Here is a 17,986-nt window from a genome sequence, read left to right as displayed (position 1 = left end):
ACTGAGTCTTCCTTATCAATCACTAATTAAACAAAATACTCTACAGGTTTAACCACAGCCTGATCTTCTGGAGGCATTTTCTCAATCAATATTTCCTCCTCTAAGATGACTGTAGTCTATGACAAGTTGACATAAACCTAGCAAGCACCTAAATTAAAGTAAAATATGCGTTATCTCCTAACATGAAACATTTGTTGTAGCAAGTTTGCACATAGTCTGTAAGTGCAAAACATTTTTAGAATTTTTCTTATTTGATGGAGACTTTATAATTTCTATTTATTTCTCTTTATAGAATAAAATTCTTAACTTATATTCTTTTCAGAATTACAGCTTTTGAATATGTTCTTAAGTTTGAGAATGCTTAGTGCTGTGAATTTTTTTTGAGTAATGGATGATGTTAAGGAGTATTCCTAATGGCGACAATTTACTGAATTGTATTAAGTATTTAAGAGGGCATGGTATGGAGTCCTCTCCCAAATTAGAGAAGCTGGTTGAGTTTGGGTGAAGCCACGAGGACAGGGCCTTCACAAGAGGGTTAGTTATTTTAGAAGAGACATGTGGTCCTTTTCTCCTTCTCTTCTGACAAGTGAGAACTCTGAAAAACACGTCCACATGCCAGGAGATAGAACTGAGCTCCTGCTGAAACCCAGCCACACTTTATCACGGACCTCCTCTGTTCAGTACTGTGGCCAGACGTTTCTCTCCTAAGCCATCTGCTAAGATCCTATGTTAAATGCTCATGGCATGTTCTCAGGGGCTTTTTATGATGTAGAGCTTTAGTGTCATCCCAAATTTGCAGCTGAAGAATCTAAGGCATGAAACTTCAAATAACTTGTCTCATATCATAGAGGTATTAATTTGAAGACCTATATAATAAATCTAGCTTTTCAAATACCAAGGCTTGTCAGAAAACACTTTGCTACCACGCTTCAGTCAATTTAATAGTATTAGTCACATTTAGTAATATGTGAGTTTACCTTATATTGGCAGAATTTTGGGGTCCAATGGACTCAGTTGTTCCTGAAGTGATATCTGAAGACATACATTAGGGTTGGCTCCATTAACCACTCTCTTTGGCTTCTCATTGCCTCCAAACAGCTTTCTTGTCTTATACTTGCAATCAGTAATTTCACGCAGGTTTTTTTTTAAATCACTGTACCACACTACAATCTTTCTCTGATTTCTCCTAGTTATCTGAAAACATGCACCTTTGTAACATCAAACTTGAAATATTTTAGCAGACCTTATCTTCCTTGTAAAATCCTTCCAATTAATTCATTTCCCTATTTTCACCTTTTCTATTAAAATGTTGTTTGTTAACTAATTTTGAAATCACCAAAGTAACCTCTGCCCACTTCATTCTTTCAACCCTGCTGTATACTTGGATGCTAGAGACCAAATTCATGCCTTCATGCTTATTTGGTGATCATTTCCTGATTGAGTTACATTATCCACCCTAATATTTCAATCACTCTCTGCTTCCTATGAATTCTGTATTTAAAATATCTGTTGATGAATTAGAAACGTCAGAAGGAAGAGACCAACTAGCAAATGAATTTTGTCCCATTATTCTCAAAATTAGCTCGTGATCTTCTTTAATGGACTTTTGCAAAAAGGATAACTTGATAAAGAAAAAGTTAATTCTTTTCTTTATCAAATTTAAATTTAATAAACACTCTGGATTCATTTCAACAATTCATTAGATGAAAATAAATCATATGCCGTTCAGGGACTGCTTAGTATCTGTTCTGATAATCGTGAAGCCTCTAACTAAACTGTACAATATTTTGGAAGAAACAGCTTAAATATCATGGATATATTCCAAAAGGAAGTAAATTGTGACTCACTGGGGAGTTGCTATGGTAACAGATGGATCCTATAATTGTAGTAGTCACTTTGTTCATTGACTGGCATTTACACATCTTGACAAAAGCATGGTAATTGTTACCCACTGGGAAAGGCAGAAAGGTAGCAAGTCCTGGTCATTAAAAGCTGTTATGACAACCATCAAACATCTTGCATCTTAACCCAATACAAGTGTATCTCTTGCTCACATAACAGTTTAATGCCAACTGTGAAGCTCTTGAGTCTTCCAAGTGACACTTCTATCGTATGACTTTGGCTCTCTTGAATGCTTATTTTCAGTCATCTGGATGTGGGCAGGCGTGTGAGTCTAGAATCTCTAGTGAGTTTTTAGGTATCATGTCTATAAATGGTGCACATCACTTCACAGCCCATTCTGTTGGCCAATACTAGTTAGTTACTGCAAGGTAGGTTCGAAAATGAGGCTTTCCCATGAAATCAGAAAAAGAAGGAATGAATTTATGAAGTATCTATTCTATCTTGGCCTCACCATTGCTATAATGCATGAAGGATCTGAGAGCTTTTCTTCACAAAAAAGACATTTCCATTAGTTTTAATAGTTAAAGAAAAAATTCTTGAAAGATGAAATTCCTTCAAATAATGACCAGATCATCATTAGTGGCATTCCAAAATGGCATGCTTAAAAATATTCAACATCTTTGCATTGCAATTCATTCTCAAACTCAGACATTTTAGCTAAGCATCAAACATCCATAAGGTTTCCATTTTGTCTCTGTTCCTTTGTCTTCTCTCCCACTTCAATCAATATAATTCCTTCCCATCTCTGAACATGACAGATACACTTCCAAACCCAATGAAACGTGAGATGGCTTGTGGACTAGAATTTCATTGTTACTAACCATGTTCAAACACAAATTCTTTCATAATGGATACTTCGATTCTAATGTCATTTGCTTTGTCTCACACTGTTGTTGTCTATCCTTTGCTCTTCCCTGAGTCTTTCACACCCACAGTCCCTTTCCATTGTTCTTAGATACTCTGAAAGGCAGTGATTACTCCTAAACAGATATCTCCAGAATTCTTCAAATGTAAGCTAGACACTGAAGTAAACGCTTTATCACCTGACAGTCTGTGAGAAAGTGAAGCATAATCAAGGTGATATCAAAATAGAATGCAAACAATAACAACAACATCAACCCTGAAACAAACGACAAGAGGTGCCTTCCTTTGCACAAATCCTGGCTTCTTAGTTCTCTGGAGTTTTATAGCAGATTGGCTATACAGCACCCACAAGCGCTAGGAGAACTCAACTTCTGTTGTCACTTTTTACTCTTCTCACACATCCGACTCTCTTCCTTCCACTGGCCTCCAGCTCTTGCCTAAAGTATGATGACTGCACACCTCTTTAGACTGTGATTTCTTTTTTCTGGTGGATGCCAGCATCATCCATTCGTCTTCTTGATTTCATGCAAATCTGCTCTCTCAGTAAAGTCACAGTTGACTACTCTGCTAAAACTGTATCCTCTCAACAGTATAAATCCTATTTCTGGGATTGATGTTTGTCCTATGATAATCTAATGTAAAATGAATAAATTGCTCATTAGTTTTGTCTTGTTCTCTTCTCCCTTCACAAGAAGAAATGTTTTGTGATTGCAACTGTATTAATCTATTTTGTTTGGTGCTATGCAGCTCTGGCATCTAGCAAAAATGAGCGGCAAACAACAGTAACTCTGTATGTATTTCCCAAGGCCACACAGAACCCTGCTTGTTGTAGTACTGCATACTCAGTTCTTGAGTAGAACTTAAATGCTTTGATGTTAAATGCCAGATCATACATTCTGTTTGGATTCCACCTTTGATTTGCATGATGTTGCAAATACTTAATTACAATTTACTAATGCAAATTATCTTTTAAACAAGTCAAGCTTTTTCCTATGATCTTCTCAGTGACCCTGCCTTTGATAGACAGTGGTCCTGTTATTTTAGGGCCATGTCACAGCTGTAGGGGACAACAGCTCCTTTATTTAGAAACCATCTGGTCTGGGAGCCATTCTCTACAATTTTTTAAAGGTTGTGGCACTGGCAATTACTAAGATGTTCAAACCGTAGGCCAGTCGTGGAGGCTGTGGAAAGGACAATCCCATGTAGTTGCCCCTGTTTTGAGGATATACACATTTATAGCAACTAGTACAAGCAAAAAATGTATTAAAATTGAGTCTGGCTCCCTCTCTGTGCTCCATGAGTGGCACTGGTTACAAGCAGTGCCCGTTACTGTATAACCTATATCACTATCAAGAACAAGTCCTTGGAAAGGCTAAGGTGTGTGTGTGTGTGTGTGTGTGTTTGTTTTTTACTCTCAGTGGTTATAGGCTGAATTTCTCTTAGGCGTCCTGAGTCTAAATCTGCTGTTTAATACAATACACCTTCTGCATCCAGCAATTGACTCAAGTCTCTGTACCCTCTGTTTCAAATACATATTGGATTCAAGTTTCAGTCCTTAGACACCTCTTTACTTGGGGGATAGCGCCTCTGTCCACATATATGGCATTCACTTGGCATTTCTGTTAACAATTTTTGACGATGGGTATTTATCAGGGAAAACCGCATGTACCAAACACCAGGATAGATAATTGGATACATAATTACTCCTATTTCTTTAACTCTGCCTTTAAACTAAGAATTCTCCCAGGTTATTTTTCTTTAAATGTTATTATCAGGGACCTTAATGAGAAATCTATTACCTGTTATTGAGTTTGGTACTTGTTTCATTTTATTTGGCTTTTATAATTCTGTTCTTAAATTCTAGCAGCTCTTATTCTCAAACAATCACTTCCTTCCAAAAATCTAGTTTTTATTTTCTGTCAAATTTTCAGCTTGTGAGATACTCAAATATTCTGAACACTAGCTAAATCACTAACGAACACTTTGAAAAGTAAATTAAAGATGGAATCATGACCTAAACCTAGGTCATTCTCCATTGCATGCCCCTAAGTGGAAGGTGGTCAGGAAATGAGACGATAAAGACAGAACAGGTGGGGTTGGTTGGCCTTACATAAAATCACGGCTTATGCTAAGCAAGTTTGTTAAGAAGTATAGCACCTTATTTTCAGGAGAGAAATGAGATAAAGTTAGTAGAAAATATCATACAAGGGGACAAAGTCAGCATACAGGGGGACAAAGTCAGACAGAAGCTAAATCAATATTGTCCAAGGGGAACATAAGGTTTCTCAAGAACATTAAAGACCAGGCACACAGTGACCTTGGGACTAATAACCATAGTCCTGTAGGGTGGTACAAGCTGTGTTCTCAGGATCTGAAGTCCCAGTTTCTATAAGGCTTTGACCCTAAGCCATTTACTAGTTCTGACAATCCTGTTCCTGGTTTTAGACATCCCACTGCATTCCTTCTTTGTACATCAAGTTCTCAGGAAAAGCCTTGGATCGGCTCAGTCCTCAACAGAATGGCATGTAATTCTGATAAATGAAGAACAATGAGCATAAGTAATGAATGCACCTTAAACCCTTGAAAGAAACATCTACTAGAAAGACTGTAGCTCTAGCTGGAGACTCACTGTAACATAAATGCAAACATTTCCAGCTCCTAGACATAGTTTTGAATATGTAATCCCTGATGTAGTAGATACAGTAAAGGCTTATGGGTAGATGCTGCTACTGCTGTTGCTGCTGCAACTATTGTTTTCTGAGCAGTAAAAGACTCCCTGTGACAGAGTAACTGTGTCAACAGCTTTTGGGACTTTAAATGTACAACAATCAAGGATACTATTTGTACTTTTTGTATCATTGGCTGGTATAGCAGCACCAAACCCTATGACTTAGGTAATTATCAACAGGAACTTTTAATTTACTTGCCACATGGCTTGTGAGTGAATACATGCTAGAATGCACAAGTTCATGACTGATGTTCGATCACATCGATACTTAAAGTAAACTAGACACACCTGTTAAATCAGGCTCTGGGTGTGAGGCAGTCCTCAAATGTTTTAGATTTATACCCAAAAACCCTACAAAAAAAGTTCAACCTGTTCCCCTTCAATGACCCACTTGGTTTCAATCTTCATATCGGGAGGTTAGTGTTGGGATACTTCCAGGATTTAAGAGGAATAAAATGATAATTGTTTTTATCAAGTTTATTAAATATTTGCTATAGATTCAAAGTTTCTAGGAATTTGAAAAATTATAGATAATCAAGGAAGCATTCTTGAAAAATAAAGGAGTCTGTAGAATGGTGACTATAAAATGTTTACATGCTGATGAAAAGATGGGGATTCTTTGTATGTGTCTTTACAACACACCAGAAAAGAATTCTGGAGCCTACAGTTGCTTCTAAGTGGATGATGATGAGGCTATTGTTCCCCATGTAATTAACAACTTTGTGTGAAAAAGTAACTACAATAGCAACTTTCAGTTCAAAAGGTGAGTGCCCCCTAAGTACAAATGTAACATAAGCACAAAGGATGAAACAACTTATTTATGAAATTGATAGGTGTTTATTTTGGTGTGAGAAAAGGCTGAGAAAGGGAAATGAATATTTTCATGGAAAAAGAGAACCTAGAGAGCGATTAGAAAACTCGAGAAATGGGCTCAGGAGGTGACAGTACAGCGATGCTCCCTCTCTGCCATTCTGCCAAAGTCATCGTCATGAAAATGAAAAACCAAAACAAAGAAAATAAATAAGATTTTACACATGCAGGCAAGCAGCAGCGGGGAACTGAATAGCAGCGAAGCAAACATACTCTCAGCCCAAACCTCTCTGATTTTGGGGGTTTCATTGACCAACGCTAAGTGTTACACTCCAGTTTTTCTTCTGTGATGGCTAGTGTAGGTCAGTTTCACACAACCCAGTCATTGTGGAGGAGAGAATCTCACTTGAGAAGCTGTCCCCCACATCAGACTAGGCTGTGGTGCTTATTCTTGATTGAAGATTGATGTGGGAGCACCCAGCTCACTGTGGATGATTCTATCCCTAGGCAGGTGTTTCTGGAATATTAAGCAATCAGGCTGAGAAGCCAGTAAGCAGAATTCTTGCATGGTCTTTGTATCAGTTGCTGTTACCGGTTTCCTGACTTGAGTTCCTGCCCTGGTATTCTTTGATGAAAGACTTTGATATCAAAGTCAATCCCACAATCAAAGTATATGCTAAATAAACTTTTTCCTCCCCGAGTTTCTTATGGTTCTTGTGTTTTATCACGGCAATAAAAATGTTAGGTAACACACCTTCCCTTTTCTCATTACCTGAATAAGGAACAATACAAGGTGACTATGTTCATGTTTTGTCAAATAATGGTAAAGTAAGTACAAACCATCACTATGAACTCCATCACTTCATGAAAAGAATAACATGATAGCAAAACTCAGGATGGATGTTCTCTAAATGAGAGACTGCTTGATTAGCTCACCATTTTCCTTATTTTGATACAGGGATATGGCAACCTGTCTGTGGGTTGGAACTGTCTTGAGTTCCAGTGGCAAAGGCTGACACAAACTATGGTTCTCACAAGATGGATGAAAGTAGCCCAGCAACTGAGACATTCAGTCTCTTTGCAAATTTATGCCTGGTTCTTATTGCAACATGTGGGATAAGTCATTCTCCACAAATTCATTATCAGTTTTAACAAAGCCTTGGTAAAGTTGACTTGCATATTAAATTCAGCTCTGCCTGGCTATCTTAGAATGTGCTACATATAAGCAGTTCCTTTGCCTAAACCATATATCACTCACCACACTGGCGGCATGGAATTGCAGTTTTTCTCAGCACTGTTCCCTCGCTTATAATATGCTAAAATTTGAAGACAGGAACAAGCCTTCCATATCTTATTACCCTTTTAACTAAAGTAATGGTTTGTCACATTGTTGAGCTCTTGTAAATACTCGCTTAATGACTGAATAATGGCTTCAGTGGGGTTATGGTTCTTAAAACATTATAATTACACACTCCAAACTTCCTGTTACTATTTCTGGTCTAGAAGTAGGAAGTAGTCCTTCTCTTTGACCTCATTCTTTAGGATTATGCGCCATAACCTTGCTAACTGTTCAAGGTGATAGAAATGCATAGAACAGCTTCCCTGCCTTCAGAGATGTTGACTCACTTCACTTTGCGGCTAATTTATGTGATGCTTCTAGCACAATGCTGTACAGAAACACATTCAATTCTTGAATGCTATAAATAGCGGTAATTTAATTATTTTAAATCTCAACAGAGTAAACACTTGTTCAGTTATGTTTTTGTTAGTGAGAATAAAACCTGTTTGTCGCTATTAAGTGGCAATACCCACTCTATTTATGGTAGAGTTCTCCTCACTAACAAATGATAGTCAGTATCCCCATGACACAATTCACACAATACATCGGCTTACTGTTGCAAGTCTTGTTGTACTTGCTGTTCTCCTGCGCAAACCCTTCCAGCCGGCACTGAAAGCGATGCTGCCAAAATTCTTGAAACCAAGGGTTTCTGAGGTTTGTTTCTGGCCGGAGTTTCAGATAATAATCATCAAACCACTTGACATCGGGGGACTGGAGCTTGATTGTAATTCCTCCAACCGCTTCTCGCTGGTACCCATCTGTCACGTCATACCTGTCAGCCCAGCCGTCACTGGGGAAACACACAAACAGAAACAAGCCTGTCAGCTTAGAGCAAAACTATCCCAGGGAACCAAATCTTTCTCGTTTGAGATACCATTTTGTAAAGTGGCTACTACAGGACTCACGAAGACGCTGTACTCTCTGCCAGAGGTGACTGTCACCTCCCAGCCTGTTAGAAGTAGAAAGCAAGGCAATAAAATGATGGAAATTCTAGAATTCAGATGCCAGAAGGCAATAATCTTACCTTGAATTATAGACAAAAAGCTAGCATTTTTAATGGAATTTTACAGGTTTCAAAAATACACTGTAAGTTTTACAATTTTACCACGCGTAATTTTCCTGTAATTTTAACAACTAAATCATCAACTTTAAATATACTTTTTATTTACATTGCAGCAATCATTAAAAGAAAAATAAAATAAGTTTGAGAAATATTTCCAAAACACACATAATATTCATTAAAACACACCATGGTATGATATTGTTGTTATTTACATACAAAAATAATAAGGGTTAAAATATCTTACAGATAGCCATCTTATTAAACATTGATTTTTGATAGTCTGATGCTGAAAGATTTATAGACTGCAGTGCTTACAGTCCTTGTCAGCCTGTGGAACTTTTCAAATGCATTTAACCGTATGTTAGAAATTTTATATTTGCATGACTTCAGGAAATGAAAGGATAGGATACTGATGACAATGAGAAGAAACACACGCCTTGTGAACTCACAATCCCACCAGGACTCTCACCTCAAGAGAACAGAACAGAAGGAGGAAAAATATTCTAAGTTTATAGAGAAAACAAAGGAAACGGAGTGTTGAAATGAAACAGAAGAAGAGACATTTAAATTAAAAGGTACTTCTTGCAGCAGCTACATGTGTTTGATTTGTTTTTCCTCTTGTCTGCTGGAGCGCCCAGCTGGTAATGGCTATCTTCTGCACCAAGAGATGCTGTCTTTTCTGGAAGACATAGACGTTCTCTTTAAGGAAATATATCCTCCAGGAAATTATGACAATTCAAAAAACCAACACCAAAGAAGCAAAGAAGCACTGTGCAGAGAGCCGAGAGTTAGCGCATTGTGGTGCCTGCTGGCTGCACAGGAGCAAGATGTCTGAATTTGAGAAGCTGGTGGAGAACACAGATTTATATTCAAATCCACTGTTTACATTATCCCTATTATTTTAACTGAATAAATGTTTGTATCCAATATAATTTGGCTATAAAATCAGTTATGAGAAAACAACACAAAAAAGAAAGAATATTTTAAAATATGATATGCCATATCTCTTCTGATTTAAACACTGATAACTAGGAGTTGCTGGAGAGGTCATAGATTATCATTAGTGGATTACAGAGGTTACCCATGATGATTTGAGCTTTCTCCCAAGGCAAAAGAACAGAGAGGTAGAAAAAGAAATAAGAAAAAAAAAAGAGCCAACTCTTCTCCTAAGGCTCTTTAGACAAGATTTCTTATTAAAGTTATCTACGGAGTAATTTTAAGAAACTTTTGTAGCAGATTAGGGAACGCGAAGGAAAACAGTGAATCTGTCCCAATGTTGAATTTGAATACTTCACACAATTATCTTCTCTCAAGTTTCTCATTTTCAGCTCCAGAAGATTTTATTTAAAGCTGACAAGTTGAAGTGAAGGGGACTTGTTTACCTCAGTTCCTCCCTCTGTTGTTGCTGAGAAGAGAGTGTGGGGCTCTCTGGCACCCAGGAGATGCATGGGCGAGCTGCAGACAGGACAGGAAGCTCGTCTGTCAAGCAGGGTCCCCTTCTCCATGGATATGTGAATTCAAATTGTTCCTTGGTTAATGTTAGCTCGCTCTTATGTAACACTGTGATTATGAATGTTATATAAAAATGTGAGAAGACAATGGGCTCAATTTGCACTTCACAATTCATTCATTGAATTTAATGGAGTTTGCAAAAGCTGGTCTTGATAAACTCTCTTGGGGATAGTGTTTCCATAGATGAAAAGTATCTGGAATCAAGAATGTTAATTTGCTCATCTTTAACTTTGTTCTTTCATTCTTTGTTTGTCTAGGATACAAATTGCTTTATAACAATTTAGAAGAAGATGATGCTTTGTTATTGGCCTTGTTAGTTCCTGCTGGAAGTTTAAAATCAGTATGATCCAGATATTTCCAATGTATAGTAAAAACACAAACAACAAGGAGCTAGTGAAGAAACAGAAAATTCTCAATAACCACAAGCCCAAATAGGTTCGTTCGTTTAGCAAGAATTTCTTTTCAAGAATATTTTACGGGGGAAAGGTGCTTTATGCACTGGTGATCGGTTCTTGTGATTGGTGCAAACAGTCAGATCTGTCTAAAACTACAGAGCATCTCCAACACAGAATAAAACGAATCTAAAAGTAGTAAAATACGTGTTAAGGAAAAGTGAAAATTACCTTCCTACCACCCAGTGCTTTCTATTGCTTTGATAAGATTGTGTTCAACATTCTGGGGCCACATTAATGGTTGCAGTGATACATGTCTTACCATAGCAAGAGGAAAAGGAGAGAAAGCTAAGGAACTGCTGCACGTTGGGTTCTTCTCCAAACTTACAGCATGTCCGTCCATCCATCTGTCCAACTAATTACTTTTTCTTTTCTTCTCACTAGTGAGCATTTTGTCCATGACTTACAACATATTCCAGTTTTCTTTCCCCATTTTTTAAAATATAAATGAGACTGTTGATTTTTATGATCCATATTTATAAACTCTGGTCTGAGGTATAGCTCAGCATTAGAACACTTGCCTAGTGTTCACAAAGCCCAGGGTTTAAGTCTCAGCCACCCCCATTACATGTTTGCAAATTCAACTACTTTCTATACTTTAATTACAAAACCGTTTTGATGTTGGTTTAGTTTTGAGACTTCCACAAATATGCAGAGAAGGAAAAACAGTGTCCTGACATGATTTTCCCATGAGAGCTTAAATGAGATGTCAGTTTGCACAGGGGAAAGCCTCTTTCTCATACTGAGTTTACTCTCAGAATTTCCACATTTGTATAGGTTTTGTTGGTGATTTTGCCCTCTCACAGAGCCCCAAGAAAAGAACTTGTATGTGATCTGGTGTTCCTAAGAACAGGGAAACTGTGACTTACATAGGAAATGCATGCATCATAAGACTTGAATTTAGCAATGGATAAAATGCTCTACTCTGGAAATTTTATAATAGTGATCAACTTGGTATCAAGGAAGAATATACTTAAGCAGGAACACACATTAAACAAGTTGATAAAAAAATTATTAGTTGATAAAAATATTGTGACCAGAAACGAGGAGCTACTTAAACATGTGTTTTCCCTAGAAAAATGTCAGTATTTACTAATTTAGAATTTTCAGATGTTTGTAGAACATTGCAGTAAAAAAATGAGACTTGATGGCCACTTTTTTTATTTTTTTGGCCACTTTTAATTGATTTTTGTTCTAGTGCTGCTTCTAGCTTTGTTTTGGCTGAAATAGCAGAGTGACTTGGTTATTAGAAGGAAGAAAAGCTTTCTTAACTCACACACCAAGGTTTACCCAAAGGGAAAATATCCATATACTCTCAAAGAACCTTCTCAAGAGACATTTAAAATCCTTTGTCATCCTAAGATACATTTTATTTGTAATTGTGCACGAACAAGTGTACTTGCATGTGTGTGTGTGTGTGTGTGTGTGTGTGTGTGTGTGTGAGAGAGAGAGAGAGAGAGAGAGAGAGAGAGAGAGAGAGAGAGAGAGGAAGAGTGTTTGTGTGTGCATATGCACATGTAAGTGTAGATGTTTGTGAAATGCAGTAGAGGGCATAGGATAACCTGAGTCTGGAGTAATAGGTAGTTTGTAAATTGTGTGATGTGGAACTGGGAACCAAAGTCAGATGCTCTGAAAGCAGCATGTGATATTAACTGGTGAATTCAACTCTCTCACTAACTTCTTATATTACTTTATTTCTTTCCTGAAAACAACTTAAAAACATATTCTACAATATTTCACTTTCATTCTCGTCCCAAGATTATATTCTGAAACTTATATACTTCTACTCAACAATTAGCCCTTCTTTCTTCCTCTCAAATATTTTTTATTATTTTTCTCATAATTCACAATTCATGGTAGTCTGTTTTCTTTTAAAGATTATTTTAAAAATTTCTATAATTCAAACTAACAAATTCAGTTGCTTTAATAACACACAAGAAAAGGTTCATGTATTTAGAAATGCCATTATATAATTTAGCCATATAAGTACCCCAACATTAGAATTATTCAATCATTAATTGCATTAAATTATTTGTAATTTATTATATGTCATATTTAATAATGTTTATAAATTTACATATATGCATAATACAGTAATCATATTATATATGCATACATACATAACATCTGACAAATTTTATAAAATCACTGCAGGCCTTATAATAATTAGATTTGCCATCACATTTATTTAGCAAAACCATGGAGAATTTTTAAGGGATACATACTTACCAAAATAATTAAAAATAAAGAATAAAAATAATTGCAAATTATCTAGTGTTTTATAAAAGAGCTAAACAATTTTATTTTTTTGCTCACAATATAATTCCTTCCTTTTCTCATTTTTAGAATCAATATTTGCTTTAAATTATTGCTATTATTTCCCTCAAAAATAGAAAAACACATAGAGTACTAAACTAATGGACTGGTGTGTATTAGTGATCGAATCAATGTTGTGCTAGGTACAAAGCATTAATTCTGTATGGGTTTTGAGTGCCTCTTCTATGTTAGTCATTAAAAACAGGCCACACCCAAGGAAGTCACCGTCAGTGATACACTGGAATTTATTCATTTTTCCTTCAGAATCAGCATCCCCTTTGCTTTTTATCCTATTGACTCATAAACAGGCAACTCATTAGGTTTCAAGTGTCTTTATCATTAATTAATGAAAATTACATTTTGTCCTGCCTTCCCAACATTATTCCTTGATCAATTTGTATTCTAAATGTTTCCAAACTCCTAGACATTACATTTGCACTCTCCTAATGTATTTGTGTCGAAGGCTAATCACACATAATGCCTCAGCAGCTGAACGCTCAAACTACAACTTATTTCTTCCCTATAACTCAATAGAGTTCTCGAGAGTCCTCTCCCTATGCTGTCATGGGAAACAGCATAAACAAATCATCTCAAAATCTGTTCTAAGAAACACAATGCCAGAATAAAAATGCAGACCCCATAGAGACGATTTTCAGAAGAAACAGTCTCTAAAATCTGACCAAATTTCCAAACTTGGGACATGGGGAAGAGTAAGGTAAAATTCTAGACATAAGGTTATTCTTGCTCACTGGAATCAGTGATCTGCTTGTGGGGGTGATACTAGCTCTAAAGAGACTGACCACACACATCCTGCCTACTGACAAAGCACACATATGTTCTAGTTTCTCATATACTTTGCACTATTACGCTTCTAATATACTGAGTATGGAATTCCCACCACATGAAGTGCCATTCACTCAATTCCTCACATATTTCCTGATTGAATAAACTCAACTTATCCATCAAAGAGGCAGACTTGGCTTGAATTCAGTTTGCTAAAACTTTGCTTGATTTCTCCTGGAGTTATCAGTTACTTCCTTCCTATTTCCAAAGTACTACATTCACTTATTTCCCGAACAATTGTTATGCAAATAATATATGAAATCTGGAGATGGAATGGAGAGTCAGGAAGGCAGACTTCTCTTTCACACTGGCGACATTTCCATTCTATTAGTGTTGAAATTGTCACATTAGACATATCTATATTTATGTATAATTTTTTAAGGCACCTACATATTTTGGGGATTTTTGTATCAATGTTAATGGTTGATGCATATAAATATTCAATAAATGTTTATCTGTAACTTAGCATTGGGTTGGGAGATGGGTTATAAACCACATACTAGTACTTCCTATGCTCTGGGTTCAAATGTTCACGCCCTCCTCCTCTCCCCCTGTAAGATTAATGTAACTTATTAGGAATAAGGCTTTAAATGATAAACGTCTAGCATGTAGATTTTGTTTCATTTCAGGTGTCAGATCCACCTACTATTCAGATGATAAGACAGTAACACCGTATATGTCTTATGGTATGATTGAAAGTGTGAGTGATACCCATCTACCTGGCCCACTCCTTTCTTTCTCTGATGCTATTAGGGTTAATGAATACATTCATTAGGCGGCAACTCAACTTTAGTTCTCAGAATCTTTCACAACCCACATAATTACCATAGAAGCTGGTATGCTACCCACATGTAATAATCATCCTGCCAAATCTTTTGCAAATAGCCTTCAAAAAGATATTTTGGAGATTTTATTCTAATAGTGGGAGTCTACTGGCGGTTGGGTATTCTTCTCACAATATTCCTGTTTCCCCCCACTTGCAGGGTTGAGAAAGTTTAAAACTTCTAACAAAAGGAGAAATCAAGGAATGGTATAGAAATTTTAAATAAAAGTCTTAGAAATACACACTAAGTAGTAATGAATCATTTATTTGTAACAAGAAGCTAAGTGTTGGATTGTTGAGAAAAAGGTGAAGTTATCTACCAAAAGTCAAATTATCTCTGAGTTTTGGGAGTCTCAGACACTCCCATTTCATAGGATATATAATGGATGGGAGAAAAAGATTTTAATGTCTATAGCACAACAATCAAGAAGTAAAGTAGTGAAACTTGCCAAGTCTCTTGTTAGACAATTTCTATGGCGACTTTGCCCATTTCTCTGTGGAATCTACAGACAATATGTACTAAATTTTTCTTATAGCTGAAGCAACTGAGGGTCTGAGGCACTGAGTTATCCTAATTTTATCTACTTTTCTCACAGCTGTGAGAAAATATCTGAAGATATTTGCTCCAGCAGTTAAGGAAGGAAAATTGACTTTGGTTCATAGTTTGAAGGTGTCAAGGCAGGGCATGAGGTATCTGGTCACATTGAGTCTACTATAAGTAGGCAGCAAGAAATGAATTCTCATGCTCAGTTCATGTTCTCTCTTTTGTTCACTCTGAGATTCTTGCTCAGGGAATGCTACTACCACATAGGATTTCCTCCCTCCCCCATGTTCAACCCAACCTGGAAGCTTTATGAAGAATCTGCTAGAGAACATTCTAGACTGGCCTGAACTCACTTCCTTTTGGATGAGAGCTGGAGTTTTTGCTTCTTTTCTGGGTATTAGCCAGAGATGTTCTCAAATCTTGGAAAACATTGGTATTTTCTTACATGAAGGTCTCTTTCTCATCAAAACTTCCAGTAGGAATGCAACTTGTCTTTCTGTAGATGGAGATTGCTTTTTTTTTGTTCCCAGCCACCCAGGCCCAAATAATCACACAGAAACTATATTAATTACAAGACTGTTTCTTCAATAGCTTAGGTGTATTCTTACCTAGCTCTTACAATTTAAATTAACCCATTTCTATTAATCTGTGTGTCATCACAAGGCTGTAAAGTTGGCATCCTTCTTCAGCAGCTACATGGTGTCTCTCTGACTCTGCCTACTCTCTCTATCTGTTCCTGTCTGGCTATATTCTGCCCTGTCACAGGCCAAAGTAGCTTTATTCATTAACCAAAAAAGCAACAACTATACAGAATGGCATCACATCAGATTTCAGCCTTTTAAAAAAATATCTTATACCAAACAAAGGATGTAATGTTCCATCCCTTCAGATTCCTAACCTTCAGTGGGTGCAACATCATAGAAGAATAGTCCTTATACTAAAATTTATGTCAGTTTTACACAGTAGCCGAAAGTTACTTTTTATCTCCTATTTCTATTCTGCTTTCACTGTGTTGGAAGACTGCAATCCTGTAGATACCGGAAGAGATCCAACCTTGGGAGATCTCAATAATTCTGGTTGCTTAGTGTGGCCTGCCTTCAAACACAGGAAAATATAGATATAACAGAAAAGTAAATGGACCTATTGAAATGATTGGAATACTACTCTGCTTTGATATTTTTTACTCCAGTTTGGCATAAATTCTCTCTTTTGATTGTCATCTTATCTCTCCAGAAATGTTTTCTCACTATGCACTTTCTTGCCGAGAAGAAGCTGAGGAGAATACTTTAAAAAGATTACTTTGTATATTACATAATCTTTGTGTATTACTCCCGTCAAATTGTAACACTCTGGAGAAATGCAAAATTGAGACTATTGTGCAAAGTATGTATCAATTTAGCAACCAGATGAATTCTATAAAGTAGACACATGCTTTGAAAGATAAGCTATTTTATTTGCACACACACATACACACAAAGTAAAGTCATTTCTTCTTCAGTGGAAATGACAGTTTTCTTAAACCATTTATTTCTCTTCATATAGAACACCATATCTAAGATGTTTGAAGACACTGGTAAAGTTTTTATAAATCTCTCTAATTATAAAAAGAATAGCCATTAGAAAATCTTCAAGACACTTTGATTTCTGTGTCAAGTGCAAGTGGACTTTTTTCAATTTATGATAGACTCTGAGGCAATTTTCCATTGGTAAATTTTACTCATAACATATGCTAAAGCCAAGTTACTACTTCCATATATCAATGTGATATGGTTCACAAATATGTATATGGCTAGCAACAAATATGTACTAGATTTAAGCCTATCTTTCAGAAATAGTCCTTGTCCAAATAGCCAGAAAAGGTCAAGATCTATGCCAATAAATTGAGATGTCAAATATCCAATTATTAATCCAAGTAGACTGAAAATGTAAGTCACATACTAGAAACTGAACAGCTATTTTCATTTATATCGTTGACAAATTAAATAAATCTTCTTCAGAAGACATCTAGGCTGGATAGGTGAATCCTTTTAAATCGTTAAGTTTTCAGAACCTATCTAGTTATCCAGAACAATAGTTGGAGAGAAAGAGATTGTACCAAAGTCAGAGTATTTTCTCTGAGATATGTTCAATAGGACTGATTTCATTGTGTGCCCAAGAAGCTGGTACAATAAAAAGACAGCAAAGAGGACCCTAAGAGAGACACACGTGGATCTACATAGGAAGGAGAAAAAGGTAAGATCTTCTGAGTGAATCTGGAGCATGGAGGACATGAGAGAGGGTAGACAGGGAGAGGAGAAGCAGAGAAAGGGGGAGAAAAATGTAGAGCACAATAAAAAAGAAGTATATTCCATAAACAACCCACAACTGATTCTTCTTCCTATTGGTGGCAAGCTCTTTTGTTGTCTCTATTGTGGGTTTAGTTAAAATGGCTCAGTTGAATATTCTGTATATAATTCAGTTTGGATCTGATGTCATGTCTGTTCAGAACATATTGAGAAGTCTTTGGTAGGCCATAATATTTGCTTGAGCTCAATCTTAGTGATAACGTTAAATGGCTTTCCAAAATAACCTATCAAATTGTGATCTTGACATTAATGATTAAGAGAATTGAGATCTTCTACATTTTATCCTTCATGCTGCCATGTTTTCTTTTTACTAAAACACTCTAGTTGGAGTGTAGTGCTATTTAGTTGGCTACAGCTTTACTCATCTAGTGACGAAAGTCAGTAAAATTGCCACTTGAAATCATGTTTTAAAGAATAAAAGTGTTCAATATTTATGAATTTTGTG

General features: G+C 36.4%; 1 protein-coding gene across 2 annotated transcripts in view; it reads right to left on the bottom strand.

Annotated features, from left to right (window-relative positions):
* Grm5 (glutamate metabotropic receptor 5) overlaps positions 1-17,986 on the bottom strand; it is a 308,427-nt gene that overhangs the window by 80,568 nt on the left and 209,873 nt on the right. For both annotated transcript variants that reach the window (XM_050127222.1, XM_050127224.1), the window contains exon 3: positions 8,198-8,433. In XM_050127222.1, coding sequence (XP_049983179.1) covers positions 8,198-8,433 — 236 coding nt within the window. The remainder of the gene's footprint in view (positions 1-8,197; positions 8,434-17,986) is intronic.

The sequence above is a fragment of the Alexandromys fortis genome, unplaced genomic scaffold, assembly GCF_014885135.2.
Source record: "Alexandromys fortis isolate MF-2015 unplaced genomic scaffold, M_Fortis_MF-2015_v1.1 scaffold_272, whole genome shotgun sequence".
Lineage (NCBI taxonomy): Eukaryota > Metazoa > Chordata > Mammalia > Rodentia > Cricetidae > Alexandromys > Alexandromys fortis.
The sequence above is the reverse complement of the archived record's forward strand: the minus strand, read 5'-3'. Positions and strand labels throughout refer to the sequence as shown.